We start from the raw sequence: 16,814 nt of genomic DNA, 5'->3' as shown, positions 1-16,814 counted from the left end.
AGCAAATGTAAGCCTCACCCCTAACCTCAGTGTGGCCTGTTACCCCCCCCCCTAAAAGACTGTTACCCCCCCCCCCCCCTAAAAGACTGTTACCCCCCCCCCCCTAAAAGACTGTTACCTCCCCCCCCCCCCCTAAAAGACTGTTACCCCCCCCCCCCTAAAAGACTGTTACCCCCCCCCCTAAAAGACTGTTACCCCCCCCCCTAAAAGACTGTTACCCCCCCCCACCTCCTAAAAGACTGTTACCCACCCCCCCCTAAAAGACTGTTACCCCCCCCCCTAAAAGACTGTCTACCCCCCCCCCCTAAAAGACTGTTACCCCCCCCCCTAAAAACGACTGTTACCCCCCCCCCCCTTAAAAGACTGTTACCCCCCCCCCTAAAAGACTGTTACCCCCCCCCCCTAAAAGACTCTTACCCCCCCCCCTTAAAAACTGTTACCCCCCCCCTAAAAGACTGTTACCCCCCCCCTTAAAAGACTGTTACCCCCCCCCTAAAAGACTGTTACCCCCCCCCCCTTAAAAGACTGTTACCCCCCCCCCCCCTTAAAAGACTGTTACCCCCCCCCCTTAAAAGACTGTTACCCCCCCCCTTAAAAGACTGTTACCCCCCCCCTTAAAGACCTGTTACCCCCCCCCCCCCCTTAAAAGACTGTTACCCCCCCCCCTTAAAAAGACTGTTACCCCCCCCCCCCTTAAAAGACTGTTACCCCCCCCCCCTTAAGACTGTTACCACCCCCCCCCCTAAAAGACTGTTACCCCCCCCCCCCTTAAAAGACTGTTACCCCCCCCCCCCCCCTTAAAAGAATGAACAAATTCACAAGTCCTTTTCAATTGCACCTTTCCAGGTGTAGGGGGGGAAACAAAAATATTCCAGCATCAAATGATTCCTAATGTACTTTTTGATCTTGCTGGTTGCTCCATGGTTGTACTGTGTTTGGCCTCAGTAATCCTCTACAGATTCCCAGAGATTATGAGTCATGTCACCAGAGATTATGAGTCATGTCAGAACAGGAAGCATTTCCCAGACCTGATGCTCAAAGGAGGGCAAGTCAGATGCATAACTTCTACTTGTCTGTCTGTCTCTCTCCCTGTCTGTCTCTCTCCCTGTCTGTCTCTCTCCCTGTCTGTCTCTCTCCATCTCTCTATTTCTGACCAGTGCCAGACAGAGGAGTCTATGCCCCGTGGCGTGGCCTGTCTTTGGCTGCGCTTAGCTGGGCTGAGTTGATCTAGGATGGAGGGTGGAGGGTGGAGAGGAGCGAACATCAGATCTCCTGGGTGTGACTGCTGATGTCACTGTTGTCAGGGGTGACAGGGTTGCATGCTGATGACACTGTGCCCCACACAGGTGCACCAAGAAGAACAAGCTGCTTCTGAACGTGCAGATCAACGGGAACGGGAGTGAGGACCCCTCCTCGCGCTCCTCCCACCTGCCTGCCCGCCCCCCCTGGGTGCACAACCGCCCCCGCCCCCTACACCCTGCCCGCCCCCATACACCCTGCCCGCCCCCTACACCCTGCCCGCCCCCTACACCCTGCCCGGCACACCCACCCTCATGGAGGAGCACAGCAGCCTCAAGAGTGAGTCTGAACACACACACACACACACACACACACACAGAGAAACCTTCTACACACCACCAGGAAGGTTCAGGGTTGGCCCAGAAGAAGAACAGCATGCTGGGATAGCTCACACCAATTGCTGTGATCTCAGTGCTGTCTGAGAAATAACACAACCTCACCACACTCCTCACACACACTCAGCAAGTCGATCACACAGCTCAGAGAAAGTGCTGGGAGAGAGCAGCAGGCTGTGTGTGTCTGTGCTGGTTGTGTGGGCGAGTCACGTCCCAAACCTACGTCACTGGGACATAATCAGATTGGTTGTGACTTGTTCAATGTGGAGTAATAGTGTTTTATGTGATTATCCAGAAGTCGTTGTAGTTTGTGTGGTGGACGACCTCACGTCACCTCTCATGTTAGTAATAATAGGTCCTCTTCATCTCCAGCTTCTGTCCATGCACACGCTGGCCTGACTCATCACTTCTGCCCATGCACACGCTGGCCTGACTCATCACTTCTGCCCATGCACACGCTGGCCTGACTCATCACTTCTGCCCATGCACACGCTGGCCTGACTCATCACTTCTGCCCATGCACACGCTGGCCTGACTCATCACTTCTGCCCATGCACACGCTGGCCTGACTCATCACTTCTGCCCATGCACACGCTGGCCTGACTCATCACTTCTGCCCATGCACACGCTGGCCTGACTCATCACTTCTGCCCATGCACACGCTGGCCTGACTCATCACTTCTGCCCATGCACACGCTGGCCTGACTCATCACTTCTGCCCATGCACACGCTGGCCTGACTCATCACTTCTGCCCATGCACACGCTGGCCTGACTCATCACTTCTGCCCATGCACACGCTGGCCTGACTCATCACTTCTGCCCATGCACACGCTGGCCTGACTCATCACTTCTGCCCATGCACACGCTGGCCTGACTCATCACTTCTGCCCATGCACACGCTGGCCTGACTCATCACTTTTCTGCCTCTTTTTCAATCCCCCCTACTTTATCCTATCTCTCTCTTTCTATCTCAATTTCTTTCTCTATCTCTCAATTTTCTTTTTATCAATCTCTCTCTCTCTCAATCTCTCTCTCCCCCCCACTCCACCCGTCAGATAACATGTCCGCACATCGCGGATCTCCACAGGCGGTCAGAAGGGATATCGGCCTGGCTGTCACTCACAGGTAAGTCACATGGCGACAAACATCATTGCACATCTAGTTCGCCTAGTACACCTCAAACACAGTCAAACAGAACGGATACTGGATATGAGTCTGACCACCAAAATACTGTTAAACAAGTCACTTCTGATCCTTGATCTTCTGCAGTACTTTCTATGTGCACAATTTCTACGTCGCTTTGGATAAAAGCGTCGGCTAAATGAATAGAATGTGAGTATGTATGACAGTGTGGCAGCACGACTAACAGAGTGTTCTGGGGGTAGGTTCTCCACCAGGTCCTGGTTATCTCAGACCTGCCAGGTGTGTCAGAGGAACATGATGTTCGGGGTGAAGTGTAAACACTGTCGGTGAGTATCCTGTCTCTCTCAGGGGCGTCTAAGGGCGTGAGATCATCCATCAGTCTGTCCTGACCAGGGCTCTGTGTGTGCAGGTTAAAGTGCCACAACAAGTGTACTAAAGAGGCGCCCTCCTGCAGAATCTCTTTTCTGCCAAGTAAGTCTGTCCATCACTTCAACACATCTGCAGTGTCCATACACAGTAAGGACTGACAGAGACAGACCTTCAACACATCTGCAGTGTCCATACACAGTAAGGACTGACAGAGACAGACCTTCAACACATCTGCAGTGTCCATACACAGTAAGGACTGACAGAGACAGACCTTCAACACATCTGCAGTGTCCATACACAGTAAGGACTGACAGAGACAGACCTTCAACACATCTGCAGTGTCCATACACAGTAAGGACTGACAGAGACAGACCTTCAACACATCTGCAGTGTCCATACACAGTAAGGACTGGCAGAGACAGACCTTCAACACATCTGCAGTGTCCATACACAGTAAGGACTGGCAGAGACAGACCTTCAACACATCTGCAGTGTCCATACACAGTAAGGACTGACAGAGACAGACCTTCAACACATCTGCAGTGTCCATACACAGTAAGGACTGACAGAGACAGACCTTCACACATCTGCAGTGTCCATACACAGTAAGGACTGACAGAGACAGACCTTTGCTGACCACCTTCTCCCCTGGACAGTCACCAAGATCAGGAGGACTGAGTCTGTTCCCTCCGGCATCAACAATCCTGTGGACCGGCCGGCAGACACTCCTCAGTTTGGGACCTTACCTAAGGCCATCACCAAGAAGGTACACACACACAAGCTCTCTCTCTCTCTCTCTCTCTCTCTCTCTCTCTCTCTCTCTCTCTCTCTCTCTCTCTCTCTCTCTCTCTCTCTCTCTCTCTCTCTCTCTCTCTCTCTCTCTCTCTTTCTCTCTCTCTCACACTCACACTCACACTCACACTCACACTGATGGATGGTTGAACAGACAGACACACACACACACATTGATTGATGGATAGATAATATAAAAAGACAAGATATATAGATATAGACACTTACACACACACACACACACACACACACAAACCGGTTGGAGAGTAGCTGGTGCAGTGGGTGATGTTTTGGTCTTGTGTGCCCTCCCAGGATCACCCTCCAGTTCTGAACCAGCTGGACTCCAGCAGCAATCCCTCCTCCACCACCTCCTCCACGCCCTCCTCCCCCGCCCCCTTCCAGCAAAGCAACCCCCCGAGTGCCACCCCGCCCCCCAACCCCTCACCCAAGGGCCACAGGGACAACCGCTTCCACTTCCCAGGTGAGCGCACACACACACAAATTAGCCCAAGGTGCATGCTTCTTGATTACTGGATATTCCGCTGAGTCACTGGTTTCCTGGTAAACAGATGTGGAATGGATGGAGTGACTATGGCAGCCCCCCTCTCCTGTCCACCACTAACACCAGCGGGGAGGGGGCAGGGCGGGGGCCAGCGGGGAGGGGGCAGGGCGGGGAGGGGGCAGGGCGGGGAGGGGGCCAGCGGGGAGGGGGCAGGGCGGGGAGGGGGCCAGCGGGGAGGGGGCAGGGCGGGGGCCAGCGGGGAGGGGGCAGGGCGGGGAGGGGGCGGGGAGGGGGAGGGGGCGGGGAGGGGGCCAGCGGGGAGGGGGCAGGGCGGGGAGGGGGCCAGCGGGGAGGGGGCCAGCGGGGAGGGGGCAAGGCGGGGAGGGGGCAGGGCGGGGAGGGGGCAAGGCGGGGAGGGGGCAGGGCGGGGAGGGGGCAGGGCGGGGCGGGGCGGGGGCAGGGCGGGGAAGGGGCAGGGCGGGGAGGGGGCCGGGCGGGGCGGGGGCAGGGCGGGGAGGGGGCAGGGCGGGGCGGGGGCAGGGCGGGGAGGGGGCAGGGCGGGGAGGGGAGGGGGTAGTATCCTATGGCTTCTCTCTAACCCACAATCTTTTTCTCCCAACCATGCCTGTTGTTCTTCCGCTCTCTCTTCCCCCCCAAGCTGCCTGCTACTTTCAGCACAGACAGCAGTTCATCTTCCCTGGTGAGTGGATGCTCCCAGCCCAGTCTGCTGTGCTGGGTCTCCCCCGCCTCCCCCCCTCCTCCCCCTCCACCCTGACCCCCAAAACCTGGTATCACCATCTCTCCCCCTCCCTCTCCCTCTCCTGCATGCGTGCTCAGTTCACATCATGTGAGCTTGCTGAGTATTTGCCCCGAGTGCTGTGTTGATGTGGTGAGCTGAAGACTGGGTGGAGATGTGTCTCTGTGCCACCTGCTGGGGAGTGTGGGTATTGCATGCCACAACAGAGTAATGCTGTGACCAGTGAAAGGGAGTGCGATGTTTTATAACACTCTCTCTCTCTCTCTTTCTCTCTCTCTGTTTCTCACCAGATGTGTCCAGTTCTCCTACTCTGCATCAAGAAGTCCTTCAGGACAGAGGGTGAGTCTCTCCAGTCTTCACTGTGTTTGCTGTCTATCGTAGGACTGTGGAGAGGGCTGTAGCATTCTCTCCAACCATGTCTGGGCTGTGAGTGCTGATGTTTCTCTGTCCCACAGCAACGAGAGCGAGCCCTCCACCGACCACCTGCAACCCGAGCTGGCCGAGCATGAAGATGGAGAGGTGAGTGTGTGTGTGTGTGTGTGTGTGAGGGGAGAGGGGGAGAGGTATGTTTTCAGTGTGAGTGTGTGTGTGTGTGTGTGTGTGTGTGTGTGAGGGGAGAGGGGGAGAGGAGGAGGTGTTTGTAGCACAACTAAACCAAATCAACGTTATCCGATCCTCTGTCTCAAAGGAGGAGGAAGAGGAGGAGGAGGTCGAGGCTGAGGAGGATGAAGATCCCTGCGTGGAGGAGGAAGAGGAGGAGGAGGAAGGAGAGGAGGAAGAGGAAGAGGAGGAGGAGGAGGAGGAAGGGGACGAGAGTGAGATAAACGGGGGCTCTGAGGGAGAGTGTGATGGGGATGAGCTCCAGGACCTTCCCAGCTCGCGGGGAGGTCACTGGAAGGGTCCGATCTCCCGCAAGGCCAGCCAGACCAGCGTGTACCTGCAGGAGTGGGACATCCCCTTCGAGCAGCTGGACCTGGGAGAGCTCATAGGGAAGGTGAGAGCCACAACAGCAAGCTGCTAAACCGTCAGTGCTCTGGAGGTTATCTTGGGGCTAGCGCGGGGCTAGCGCGGGGCTAGCGCGGGGCTAGCGCGGGGCTAGCGCGGGGCTAGCGCGGGGCTAGCGCGGGGCTAGCGCGGGGCTAGCGCGGGGCTAGCGCGGGGCTAGCGCTTCAGCGTGGTTGTGATGTGTTGCGGTACGGCTTCCTCAGGGCCGCTGGGGCAGGGTCCACAAGGGCCGCTGGCACGGAGAGGTGGCCATCCGCCTGCTGGAGATCGACGGGAACAACCAGGACCACCTGAAGCTTTTCAAGAAGGAGGTGATGAACTACAGACAGACCAGACATGAGAACGTGGTCCTCTTCATGGGAGCATGTATGGCTCCTCCCCACCTCGCCATCATCACCAGGTGAGTGGGAACTCTCAACATCTCTCTCTCTGTTCTGGTCTGCTCCTCCTTAACTCAAACTGTCTCCACTAAGTTTCTGTAAAGGTCGGACTCTCTACTCCGTCGTCAGAGACACAAAGAACACGCTGGACATCAACAAGACGAGACAGATCGCTCAGGAGATTGTGAAGGTGAAGTTTATTCACTGTTGAGTCCAAATGGTCCTCAGTCTCGTGCACGGTCAGAGCTTGTGTGTTTGTGTTCCTCCTCGCGTAGGGAATGGGCTATCTTCACGCAAAGGGCATCGTCCACAAAGACTTGAAGTCCAAGAATGTCTTTCATGACACCAACAAGGTGGTGATCACAGACTTTGGACTGTTTGGGATTTCAGGCGTGGTCCAGGAGGGGAGGTAAGATCTACACCTCATCCACTCAGCCATTCTTTGATTTGATTTGAATTCAATTATTTGTCTGTTCCCAGGTGGATTAATGGTGACTGCACAGCGCATGGTGGTTAGCTAATGAGTGCACGTGTGTGTGTGTGTGCATCGTGTGTGTGTGTGTGTGTGCATCGTGTGTGTGTGTGTGTGCATCGTGTGTGTGTGTGTTTCCCAGACGAGAAAACGAGCTGAAGCTTCCACACGGCTGGATTTGTTACCTAGCGCCAGAGATCGTCCGCAGGATGAGTCCTGGAAACAACGAGGACCGCCTGCCCTTCTCCAACGCAGCCGACGTCTACGCCTTCGGGTAACTCTCCAAACACTTCCTGTCCCTCTCTCCCAACACTTCCTGTCCCTCTCTCCCAACACTTCCTGTCCCTCTCTCCCAACACTTCCTGTCCCTCTCTCCCAACACTTCCTGTCCCTCTCTCCCAACACTTCCTGTCCCTCTCTCCCAACACTTCCTGTCCCTCTCCCAACACTTCCTGTCCCTCTCCCAACACTTCCTGTCCCTCTCTCCCAATACCTCCTGTCCCTCTCTCCCAATACTTCCTGTCCCTGACTCCAGCCTCTACCCCCTCTGAAGCTGTCGGATCATGACTGACTTCATAATGACAGTCACTGTGCAATGTCTTCAGTGAGGCTTGTTCAGGTCCACAGGACTGACGATGTTGCTTGTTGCCCCCCTTTTAGCACCATTTGGTACGAGCTCCAAGCCAGGGACTGGCCAATCACCAACCAGCCAGTGGAAGCTACCATCTGGCAGGTGGGGAGCGGGGAGGGCATTAAGAAGGTCCTAGCAGAGATCAGCCTGGGCAAGGAGGTCACAGTGAGTGGAGCAGGAACACTGTTTGTGCTAGGTGTGTGTGTGCTGTGTGTGTGCTAGGTGTGAGTGTGTGTGTGTGTGTGTGGAGGCTGATCCTCTGTCTCGATCTCCCCAGGAGATCCTGTGTGCCTGCTGGGCGTACGACCTGAAGGAGAGACCCTCCTTCACCCAGCTGGCAGACCTCCTGGAGAAGCTGCCCAAGCTCAACCGCAGGCTGTCCCACCCCGGACACTTCTGGAAGTCTGCAGAGTATGTATCCTAGACGACACACCTGGGGGCGTGGGGGGCGTGGTGGGGGGCGTGACACACCTGAAGGCCTGGGGGGGTGGGGGGCGTGACACACCTGGAGGCCTGGGGGCGTGGTGGGGGGCGTGACACACCTGGAGGCCTGGGGGCGTGGGGGGCGTGGTGGGGGGCGTGACACACCTGGAGGCCTGGGGGGCGTGGTGGGGGGCGTGACACACCTGGAGGCCTGGAGACCTGGGGGGCGTGGTGGGGCGCGTGACACACCTGGAGGCCTGGAGACCTGGGGGGTGTGGTGGGGGGCGTGACACACCTGGAGGCCTGGGGGGCGTGGTGGGGGGCGTGACACACCTGGAGGCCTGGGGGGCGTGGTGGGTGGAACTGGACCTCTGTTACCCCCCCCTCCATAACAACCCTTGGCCTTTATTCTGGAGCAGCCTTGTTGTCCAGTAAGACTTGTGGTTGCCATCCTGCCTTTTGATGAAACCATGTCAATGTTCCTCCATGTTCCTAAAGAGCGCTGTCCTACACAGCTGTTACATCAGCTAACAGCTGCTTCCACAGCAAGTCACTCTGCAGACTGGCTGTGTGATGAGCTAGCGACTAGACAGGAACTGTAAAACGAGCGGTGTGACGCTCAGGTTCACCCCGTTGGTAGTACGGGTGTGTCCCAGTGAGATTATTACCCGGGTTCTCAACCCTTGACCTTTCTTGAGCCTTCATACTGCATTCAATCTCTCCTCCTCCATCTCTCCTCCTCCAACTCCATCTCTCCTCCTCCTCCTCCATCCTCCTCCATCTCTCCTCCTCCATCTCCATCTCTACTCCTCCATCTCCATCTCTCTTCCTCCATCTCTCCTCCTCCATCTCTCCTCCTCCATCTCTCCTCCTCCTCCATCTCTCCTCCTCCATCTCTCCTCCTCCTCCATCCTCCTCCATCTCTCCTCCTCCATCTCTCCTCCTCCATCTCCATCTCTCCTCCTCCATCTCTCCTCCTCCATCTCCATCTCTCCTCCTCCTCCTCCATCTCTCCTCCTCCATCTCCATCTCTACTCCTCCATCTCCATCTCTCCTCCTCCATCTCTCCTCCTCCTCCATCCTCCTCCATCCTCCTCCATCTCTCCTCCTCCATCTCTCCTCCTCCATCTCCATCTCTCCTCCTCCTCCTCCATCCTCCTCCATCTCTCCTCCCCCATCTCCATCTCTCCTCCTCCATCTCTCCTCCTCCATCTCCATCTCTCCTCTTCCTCCTCCATCCTCCTCCATCTTTCCTCCTCCATCTCCATCTCTACTCCTCCATCTCCATCTCTCCTCCTCCATCTCTCCTCCTCCTCCATCCTCCTCCATCTCTCCTCCTCCATCTGTCCTCCTCCATCTCCATCTCTCCTCCTCCATCTCTCCTCCTCCATCTCCATCTCTCCTCCTCCTCCATCCTCCTCCATCTCTCCTCCTCCATCTCCATCTCTACTCCTCCATCTCCATCTCTCCTCCTCCATCTCTACTCCTCCATCTCTCCTCCTCCATCTCTCCTCCTCCATCTCTCCTCCTCCATCTCCATCTCTCCTCCTCCATCTCTCCTCCTCCATCTCCATCTCTCCTCCTCCATCTCTCCTCCTCCATCTCTCCTCCTCCATCTCCATCTCTCCTCCTCCATCCTCCTCCATCTCTCCTCCTCCATCTCCATCTCTCCTCCTCCATCTCCATCTCTCCTCCTCCATCTCTCCTCCTCCATCTCTCCTCCTCCATCTCCATCTCTCCTCCTCCATCATTACACCTGCTCTTCTCCTCCATGCCTGCCCCATTTCTTCAGTTTTCTCACTCAGACACTAATTCTCTTTTTTTCAAATCACTCTTAACAATGACACTAACAGTCTAACCTTTGTGTTCTCTCTCTCTCTCTCTCTCTCTCTCTCTCTCTCTCTCTCTCTCTCTCTCTCTCTCTCTCTCTCTCTCGTCTTCTCTTAATCTAGGTTGTAGCCGTCTCTATGAAACATGAGCAATGCAAAACAAACAGCCTGGCTCTGCCTTGCATGCAACCGAAATCCTCCGTTCTGAGGGGGTTGATAAAAGCATTGCCCCAGCCTGACGTCGACTGCTTTCCCTGAATCTGCCTGTTCTTCCACATCTGACTGTTGTGTTTCCTTGTGTGGGTGCGGTGGACTACCTCCCTCACTTTTCCCTTCTTGGTCTCCGAGGTCGTGTGTCCATTTAGCGTTTTTTCCCTCGCAGAAAAGCGCTGGCGGGGTGCTGGGTAACGCTTCATCTCAGCAGCTCTTAGCTATAGCTATTAGTTAAAACAATATTTTTGGATATTATCGTCTATCTTAAGCTGTCATTAGCGGACGGTTTCATCTCTCTGACTGTTGAGTGCCTAGCTATCTGAAAAGGAGCGACAGTGACAACACCAGCGCCTTTCTGATAAGTTTACAGATTTTCAACTAGTGGACGCACAAAAAATAAGGAAAAAGGTCGCTGGGTACAGCACATCTCTCCTCACTCGGAACAACTGAAAACAGACGCTAGCGCTCAGAAAAAAACGCTACATGGACACTCAATCTGAGACTCTTGCCTTCACCTGTGTTCTAGCTACTCTGCATTTTGAACCCGAGGCTTTTGTATGACTGGCTTTCGATGTCTGCTGGGACTGAAGTAGTGTGGCCGCTGGCTGTGGGCCCTGTCCTTGGCTCGCTCTGCTCTCCTTTACGTCTGGACTCTGCACCGATGTGGTTTTGTCCGCCATCGGGACACAGGCGGCATCGCCCACATGCACTGGGGCTTTAAAGGACCCCCGCACTCACTCTCTCTCTCTCCTCCTCCTCTGGGAGTCTAGCCACCTGTCTCCTCTTCCTTCGCTCTCTGCACTTGTGTGGTGGCATGCGCAAGAGTCGGTCACCGTGCAGACCACTGGCGTCTGTGTGGACATAGTACACAGCATTATGTCAAACCGGTAGAAACCGGAACGGTTTTGGATGACGGAAATGAAACGTGTCGAGAGTTTGGAGAGTGTGATTGGATGGAGAGTGTGATGGGATAGTCTGTTTTCCCCTCTTGTTTCCTGCTCAGATGATAGCATAACTTATTTTAAATGGTTCCGTGAATATATAGAGATGAAGGACTTCAGTATACCAGTTGACGGTGTGATACCCCTTGCTGTCAGTTTTCTGTCCACTGTCAATGGAATAATAAAAGGTTATTTATTACTGAAGGTCACTTGTTCAGTCACCAAGCAGGAAGTCCTTCTTGGTTGGGGGTGTTAACTAATGTTTCACATTTCATCTAGTTCAGTAAATGCATTCACAGTTCTAGAAAATAGATCAGGAAACTCACACAAAAGTGTCCTATAATTTATTCCGCAAACATTACATCTTGTGCGCGCTTGTGTTAGTACTGTTGTAGATGGCTAGCCTTTGTTCCTGTGTTTGTATATAAGTGTGTGTGTGTGTGTGTGTGGGGGGGGGGGGGGGGGTGTATCCGGGGGGGGTATCCGGGGAAGAGTGTGGGAGGGTGAGTATATAGTGAATTGAAACTTGGAAGGTTGAGAGATGGAGACTTCTGTGTTGTATTGATATCTATGTAAAATACAGTATGCATGTATATACATTATTTAATGTACAGATCATTAAAATGATTGTTTTAATACTTGTAAAAACATTTTATATGTACTATACATCATGACACATTTAAATAGGTACTGCTCTCCCCTACAGATGTGTATAGCTTTATATTTTTTCATGTAAAAAAAACGCTGTATAAAAACTGTACATTTTTTTTAGAATGAGTCAATGTTTTTTATGTCATGTATAAATTCATATTTTTGTATTGCATGTGACTACTATTCTGTAAACACAGTTTCTGTTTTCATCCATGAAAAACAATAAAACGAAGCTTGTCATGTGATTTTGTGGTGATTGTTTCTTAGTAGCTCCAGCTAATGGGTCAGCCATCAAAAATGCAACAGCCCAGGTTAATGTGTTCAGGATTGTGTTATTAATTAATTAACAATTAGATGGGTGTGCATTTTTTGTAAGAGTAGCTACTTATTGCCAGTACATTCTTCATAACCAAGTCAACTTCTCCAACAGCTGGGGAGTCAGGTGGCTGAGCGGTGAGGGAGTCGGGCTAGTAATCTGAAGGTTGCCAGTTCGATTCCCGGCCGTGCCAAATGACGTTGGGTCCTTGGGCAAGGCACTTCACCCTACTTGCCTCGGGGGAATGTCCCTGTATGTGGGTTGTTGTGAAACAACCATCACATGTTGGGAACCTGGGGCCTGTTGCACAAAACTAGGATAAGGGATTAAGCCAGGATATCTTGGTGATCCTGGCTCAATTGATCCGTAATCCGGTTGCACTAAAGATGGATAGGGGGCAGGAGGATATGTTATGGTATAAATTACCATGGAGATTTATTCTGTGGAGCTAGCCTGCTCCAGACCAGGCTAAATTCCAGGATCTATTTAATCTCATCCCTAATGTCAGTCAGCAGTCACCACAAATGGAAACCAATAGTTATTTCACTGCTCACTATACATTGTTATCACATATAACTAGACCCACTGTCATTATTTAAACGTTTGTGATCATTAATTTCAATGATTTTGGATAAAAAATGATTTTTAGATGATGTTGCTATCATTAGATAATTTACAGTTTCCCATAGACTATAAGGCTATATATAAAATGATAGAATATTAGGGCCACAGAGGGGAAAAAAACACAAGTCATAATATTGTAACCAGTTGTTTTAAAGGAGGACAGTTGTTAAAATGACAGATGTGGGGCATTTCGTGAAATTGTACTTCAGTATGGTTTCATAAACAAAGACATGCTGATGTGCCAGAATATTAAGTATCACATTGTCATAAGTATCAAAACTGTAAAAACAATATGTAGCTTTTCTGCAGAAAGAACCAGCCTCATAAATTTATGACTTTATCCTTTTTCTTCAGTGTGGCCCTAGTACTCTGTCATATAAACAAATACACATTCCATATGAATATAAAAACACAATGTGTAACATTATGTTCCTTTATTGAATAAGGACAAAACAAAGCAGGTAAACCATCAGCTCCTTTCGAAACTGAAGTCACAGTGACTCTACAAGATGGAAAGCACAGAATCCAAGCATATTATACAAAATGATACATACACATTCAAAGGTCTGTATATAACACACCCTGCATGTCTGCACACTAAAATAAATGCAGGACAAATCCATACACATCAACTGAACAGACAAATGAATGGATGCAGTAGCCTCCCTGCAGCCTTGTATTACACACAGTATACCGCACAAACATCATAAGAGGCCAAATTCGTAAAAAAACGAACCCAAAAAACCCAAATTCCTCTGCCACCGCAGGACATATTTAACCAAAATTGAAAGCACACATACTAACTAAAATAATTCAACACATATTGGTCCCTCAGCAGCCGACCACTGTCGTCATCAGGGAAGATTGCCGGATTGTCCCAGTCCATGGCTGGTGGCACTCTGGGGGCCCTCTCCTTCCTCAGGCAGGCCACATTGTGGAGGACAGCACAAGCCACAGTAATATCACATGCCCTAACAGGGCTGACCCTTAATTTGTGAAGGCAGTGAAAGCGTGCCTTCAGGAGGCCAAAGGTCATTTCAACTCTGGCCCTGGTCCTGGCATGGGCATGGTTGTAGGCCTGCTGTGCTTCCTGGGGGTCTGTGAAAGGTGTCAGGAGAAAAGGCTGGCAGCCATACCCCCTGTCTCCCAGCAACACACCAGAGAATTCACCTGTCAACACAAAATCTCATCATTACTACCTCATAAACACAGTGATATTCTTGACACAGCCATGATGGTTATAAATAGGGGTTGTGTGGCTTACCTTGTGATAGGCACTGATAGATTTCAGAGGCCCGAAAGATTCTGGAGTCATGGACTGAGCCAGGCCATTTTGCCACAACATTGCTGATCACACAGTCAGCATTGCAGACCATCTGAAATCATAAGATGAGGAATATTACACCAATCAATGCACATCACTGGCAATGCAGAGTGTTCGTCAATGGACAATATCAAAAAGTTATGTTCACCTGAACATTAATGCTGTGAAAGGATTTCCTATTCACAAAATCGGCCTCATGGGCACCTGAGGGGGCTTTTATCCTTATGTGTGTGCAGTCCACTGCACCAATGACATTGGGGAAACCTGTCACACAAAGTAATGAGTATCCTACTATGTGTTAACAGTTGTCCTGTAATTTGTAGATCCTCTTACCTGCAATCCTATAGAACTCCTCTTTGATGTCACAGAGTCTTCTGTGGCCAGGGAAGGAGATGAAGACATCTGCTAATGCTTTGATAGCCAGACACACACTCCTTATTGTGCGGCAAATTGTGGCCTTGTTCAGCTGTTCTGCATCCCCCACTGAGTACAGGAAGGCTCCACTAGCAAAAAAGCGCAAGGCCACACAAACCATTTGCTCCACACTCAGTGCATGGCTCCGTGCAGTGCGGTGCTTAATCCTGGGACCCAGTAGTCTGCATAGATACCTGATGCCATCTGCAGAAAACCTGTATCTTTCATATAGATGGTCATCAGGGAAGGCCAGTGGGTCCAACCGGTCCCTGAAGACCCTTTCTCGCCTGAAGGCTCTCCTCAGCACAAGTGCTTCTTCATCCACCACATCTCGCACGAATGGGCATGCCATTGTCAGAGCAGAAAGGAACACACAATTTTGGGCCTTCATATAGGCTAGTGGCCACACCTGGTGCTGGGGGGGTGGGCAAAAGAGGGCGATGCCTTATAACGATGACTTGGTTGTACTGATTGCTGGGAAAATAAAAAAAACCTTAGAAAGATGCCACCGTCCTGTGTGCTCACAATAAGAGCTCATATGTCATGGCTCACTTGACTTTACGAGAATATACCTAATTTTTATTTTCAGCTGTGTCATCTTCTTGGAGCTGGGGGAGGAAAGAAAAATAATGATTAATACATTTGTGTTACAGTTAGCATACAGTGTACATTGAAGGCATATCTCACCTCCCTCTCAAGTTTTTTTATTTCAAGGTCCAGTTTCCTAATTGTCCTCTTTTTTATTTCGGACTCCAGTGCAAGATTTTCCATCTTTTTCTTCTTGTACTGAATGTCTATGTCTGCCAGTTCTATTTGGCGCCGGAGGTGGTTGCCATACAACTTTCTGATAGCTTGTGAGCTCTGTGAACACAATACAATTAGCGCAGCTGGAATTTGGCAGGATGTGGTGTCCTTTTATTAATACGCACTATGTTGCCAGGCTGGTTTTCCCACTGTATAGCATCTGGGTCCTGTAAAAGAAATTAGATTTTTTGATTTTGATGAGGACTCCTCACCATTGTAGAGTAAATAGTACTTTCACAGTCTTAACATGATACCTCATGCCTTCTGGAATCCAGAGAGATGGTCTCCTCCTCATCATCGTCTCCATCATGTGCTGTTGCTGCTGCACTGGGGCCTTCACCCTATCACATTTAATCGGATTCATATTGAAGCTAGTAGACAAGACATGCCAGGCCTACAGTATGCCTTTGATGGAGTACTCACTGGATCAGCATCGTCTGGTGCTTGTGCTGGTGGCTCTAACAGGAACACAGTGCTGCCAGACACTGCAAGGCAATAGGTAAACCAAAGTCAGACAGTCCAAATTGATTCAATATGAATGTGGTTGTATCCCATGTAGAGATGGAAGGACATACCTTGAATGAAGCGGGTGGCATCTTGGGAGGAACCTATGCTCGTCTCTTTCCCCCCAGGGATCCCCTCTAAGACGGGCCTGCCTTTATTTAGCTCCAAGGCCATGTCCTCTGCTGGGGTAAGGTCAGCCTTTGGTGACCCACCACCCGTGCCTTGTCTGTGGGTATTCTTTTTCACTGCTAAAACAGTACAGACAATGTGTGAGCAGGCACCTTCTGGGTACAATATATGCTTGTGCTTTGTTAAATATTAGTCAGGGACCATACCATTCTGCAGAATGTTCTTGTATTTGATTTTGACCTGCTGCCATGTCCGTTTTGGCCCGTTCATGTTTAATCTACACACACACACACATATTTAATGGAGTCACACTGCAAAAAATTACTTGGTATTTTTGTCTTGTTTTCAGTAAAAATATCAAAAAATTTATCATAGCTTTATACAGTGTGATGGAGTTACTTTACACAATTTCACTCATATCTGCAGTGCATTTCAATAAAAAATTTAACCGTTTCATAATTACAGTACAACTGCATTTTTGGAGATGTGAATTAAATATTTGAATTGTAATTGTGATGTTTCAGCGGAGCGGTGAGTATGTAATTGTGCACTACTTACGCATTCAGGCGGTCTGCAATACTTTGCCACGCTTTTTCTCTTTGCTTTATCACTGTGGCGGTGTTGCCTTTCTTCTTAATTATATCTTTTACCTCCTCGTATGCCTCCATGAGGATTTGTGCTTCCGACGGGGAAAAGTACGCGGCTCTAGTTGCCATGGTAAATCAGTTAATCTGTGATCTGTGGCGGGGTCTATTTGAGTGAGCCGTGAGCGCGCACCTATCCAGGATTGGTTTCACCTGGCTTAATGAATCCGTGTCTGCTCATCCTGGCTTGGTCTTTGTGCAACCAATTAAGCCTGGACGCACATGTTTTGGCTTCATTGAGCTCAGCTGAGTCATTTATCCCGGATGTCTTAATTCTACTTTTGTGCAACAGGCCCCTGTTCTTATCAGAAC

At 51.0% G+C, this 16,814-nt stretch overlaps 2 protein-coding genes across 4 annotated transcripts in view; one reads left to right on the top strand and one right to left on the bottom strand.

The window, feature by feature from the left end:
* Positions 1–11,520, top strand: part of ksr1a (kinase suppressor of ras 1a) — a 15,205-nt gene extending 3,685 nt beyond the window's left edge. Inside the window, 16 exon segments of the mRNA XM_067256702.1 lie at positions 1,347–1,450; positions 1,501–1,578; positions 2,691–2,760; positions 3,021–3,104; positions 3,188–3,249; positions 3,804–3,913; positions 4,252–4,420; positions 5,100–5,177; positions 5,951–6,192; positions 6,407–6,603; positions 6,677–6,773; positions 6,859–6,992; positions 7,198–7,329; positions 7,716–7,851; positions 7,964–8,097; positions 10,062–11,520. Of these exon segments, the coding sequence (XP_067112803.1) occupies positions 1,347–1,450; positions 1,501–1,578; positions 2,691–2,760; positions 3,021–3,104; positions 3,188–3,249; positions 3,804–3,913; positions 4,252–4,420; positions 5,100–5,177; positions 5,951–6,192; positions 6,407–6,603; positions 6,677–6,773; positions 6,859–6,992; positions 7,198–7,329; positions 7,716–7,851; positions 7,964–8,097; positions 10,062–10,068 (1,834 nt within the window). The 3' untranslated portion in view covers positions 10,069–11,520.
* A 1,559-nt stretch (positions 11,521–13,079) lies between these two features.
* On the bottom strand, positions 13,080–16,795 carry LOC136962810 (putative nuclease HARBI1). 3 transcript variants are annotated; one of them, XM_067256705.1, is made up of 13 exons: positions 16,417–16,795; positions 16,065–16,135; positions 15,801–15,977; positions 15,649–15,710; positions 15,480–15,566; positions 15,351–15,392; positions 15,109–15,282; positions 15,011–15,029; positions 14,616–14,664; positions 14,341–14,510; positions 14,156–14,271; positions 13,948–14,059; positions 13,080–13,853 (listed from the first exon to the last, which is right to left on the bottom strand). In XM_067256705.1, the coding sequence occupies exons 1-13, from the start codon at positions 16,572–16,574 to the stop codon at positions 13,483–13,485; spliced, it is 1,608 nt and encodes a 535-aa protein (XP_067112806.1). In that variant the 5' UTR covers positions 16,575–16,795; the 3' UTR covers positions 13,080–13,482. The 3 variants fall into 3 exon arrangements, with proteins under 3 accessions (XP_067112806.1, XP_067112804.1, XP_067112805.1); XM_067256703.1 differs by having other exon boundaries at positions 14,341–14,664; XM_067256704.1 differs by having other exon boundaries at positions 14,156–14,247; positions 14,341–14,664.
* Between the last annotated feature and the right edge of the window lie 19 nt (positions 16,796–16,814).

The sequence above is a fragment of the Osmerus mordax genome, chromosome 19, assembly GCF_038355195.1.
Source record: "Osmerus mordax isolate fOsmMor3 chromosome 19, fOsmMor3.pri, whole genome shotgun sequence".
NCBI classification, from domain to species: Eukaryota; Metazoa; Chordata; class Actinopteri; order Osmeriformes; family Osmeridae; genus Osmerus; species Osmerus mordax.
This window is presented reverse-complemented; position numbering and strand designations above follow the sequence as displayed.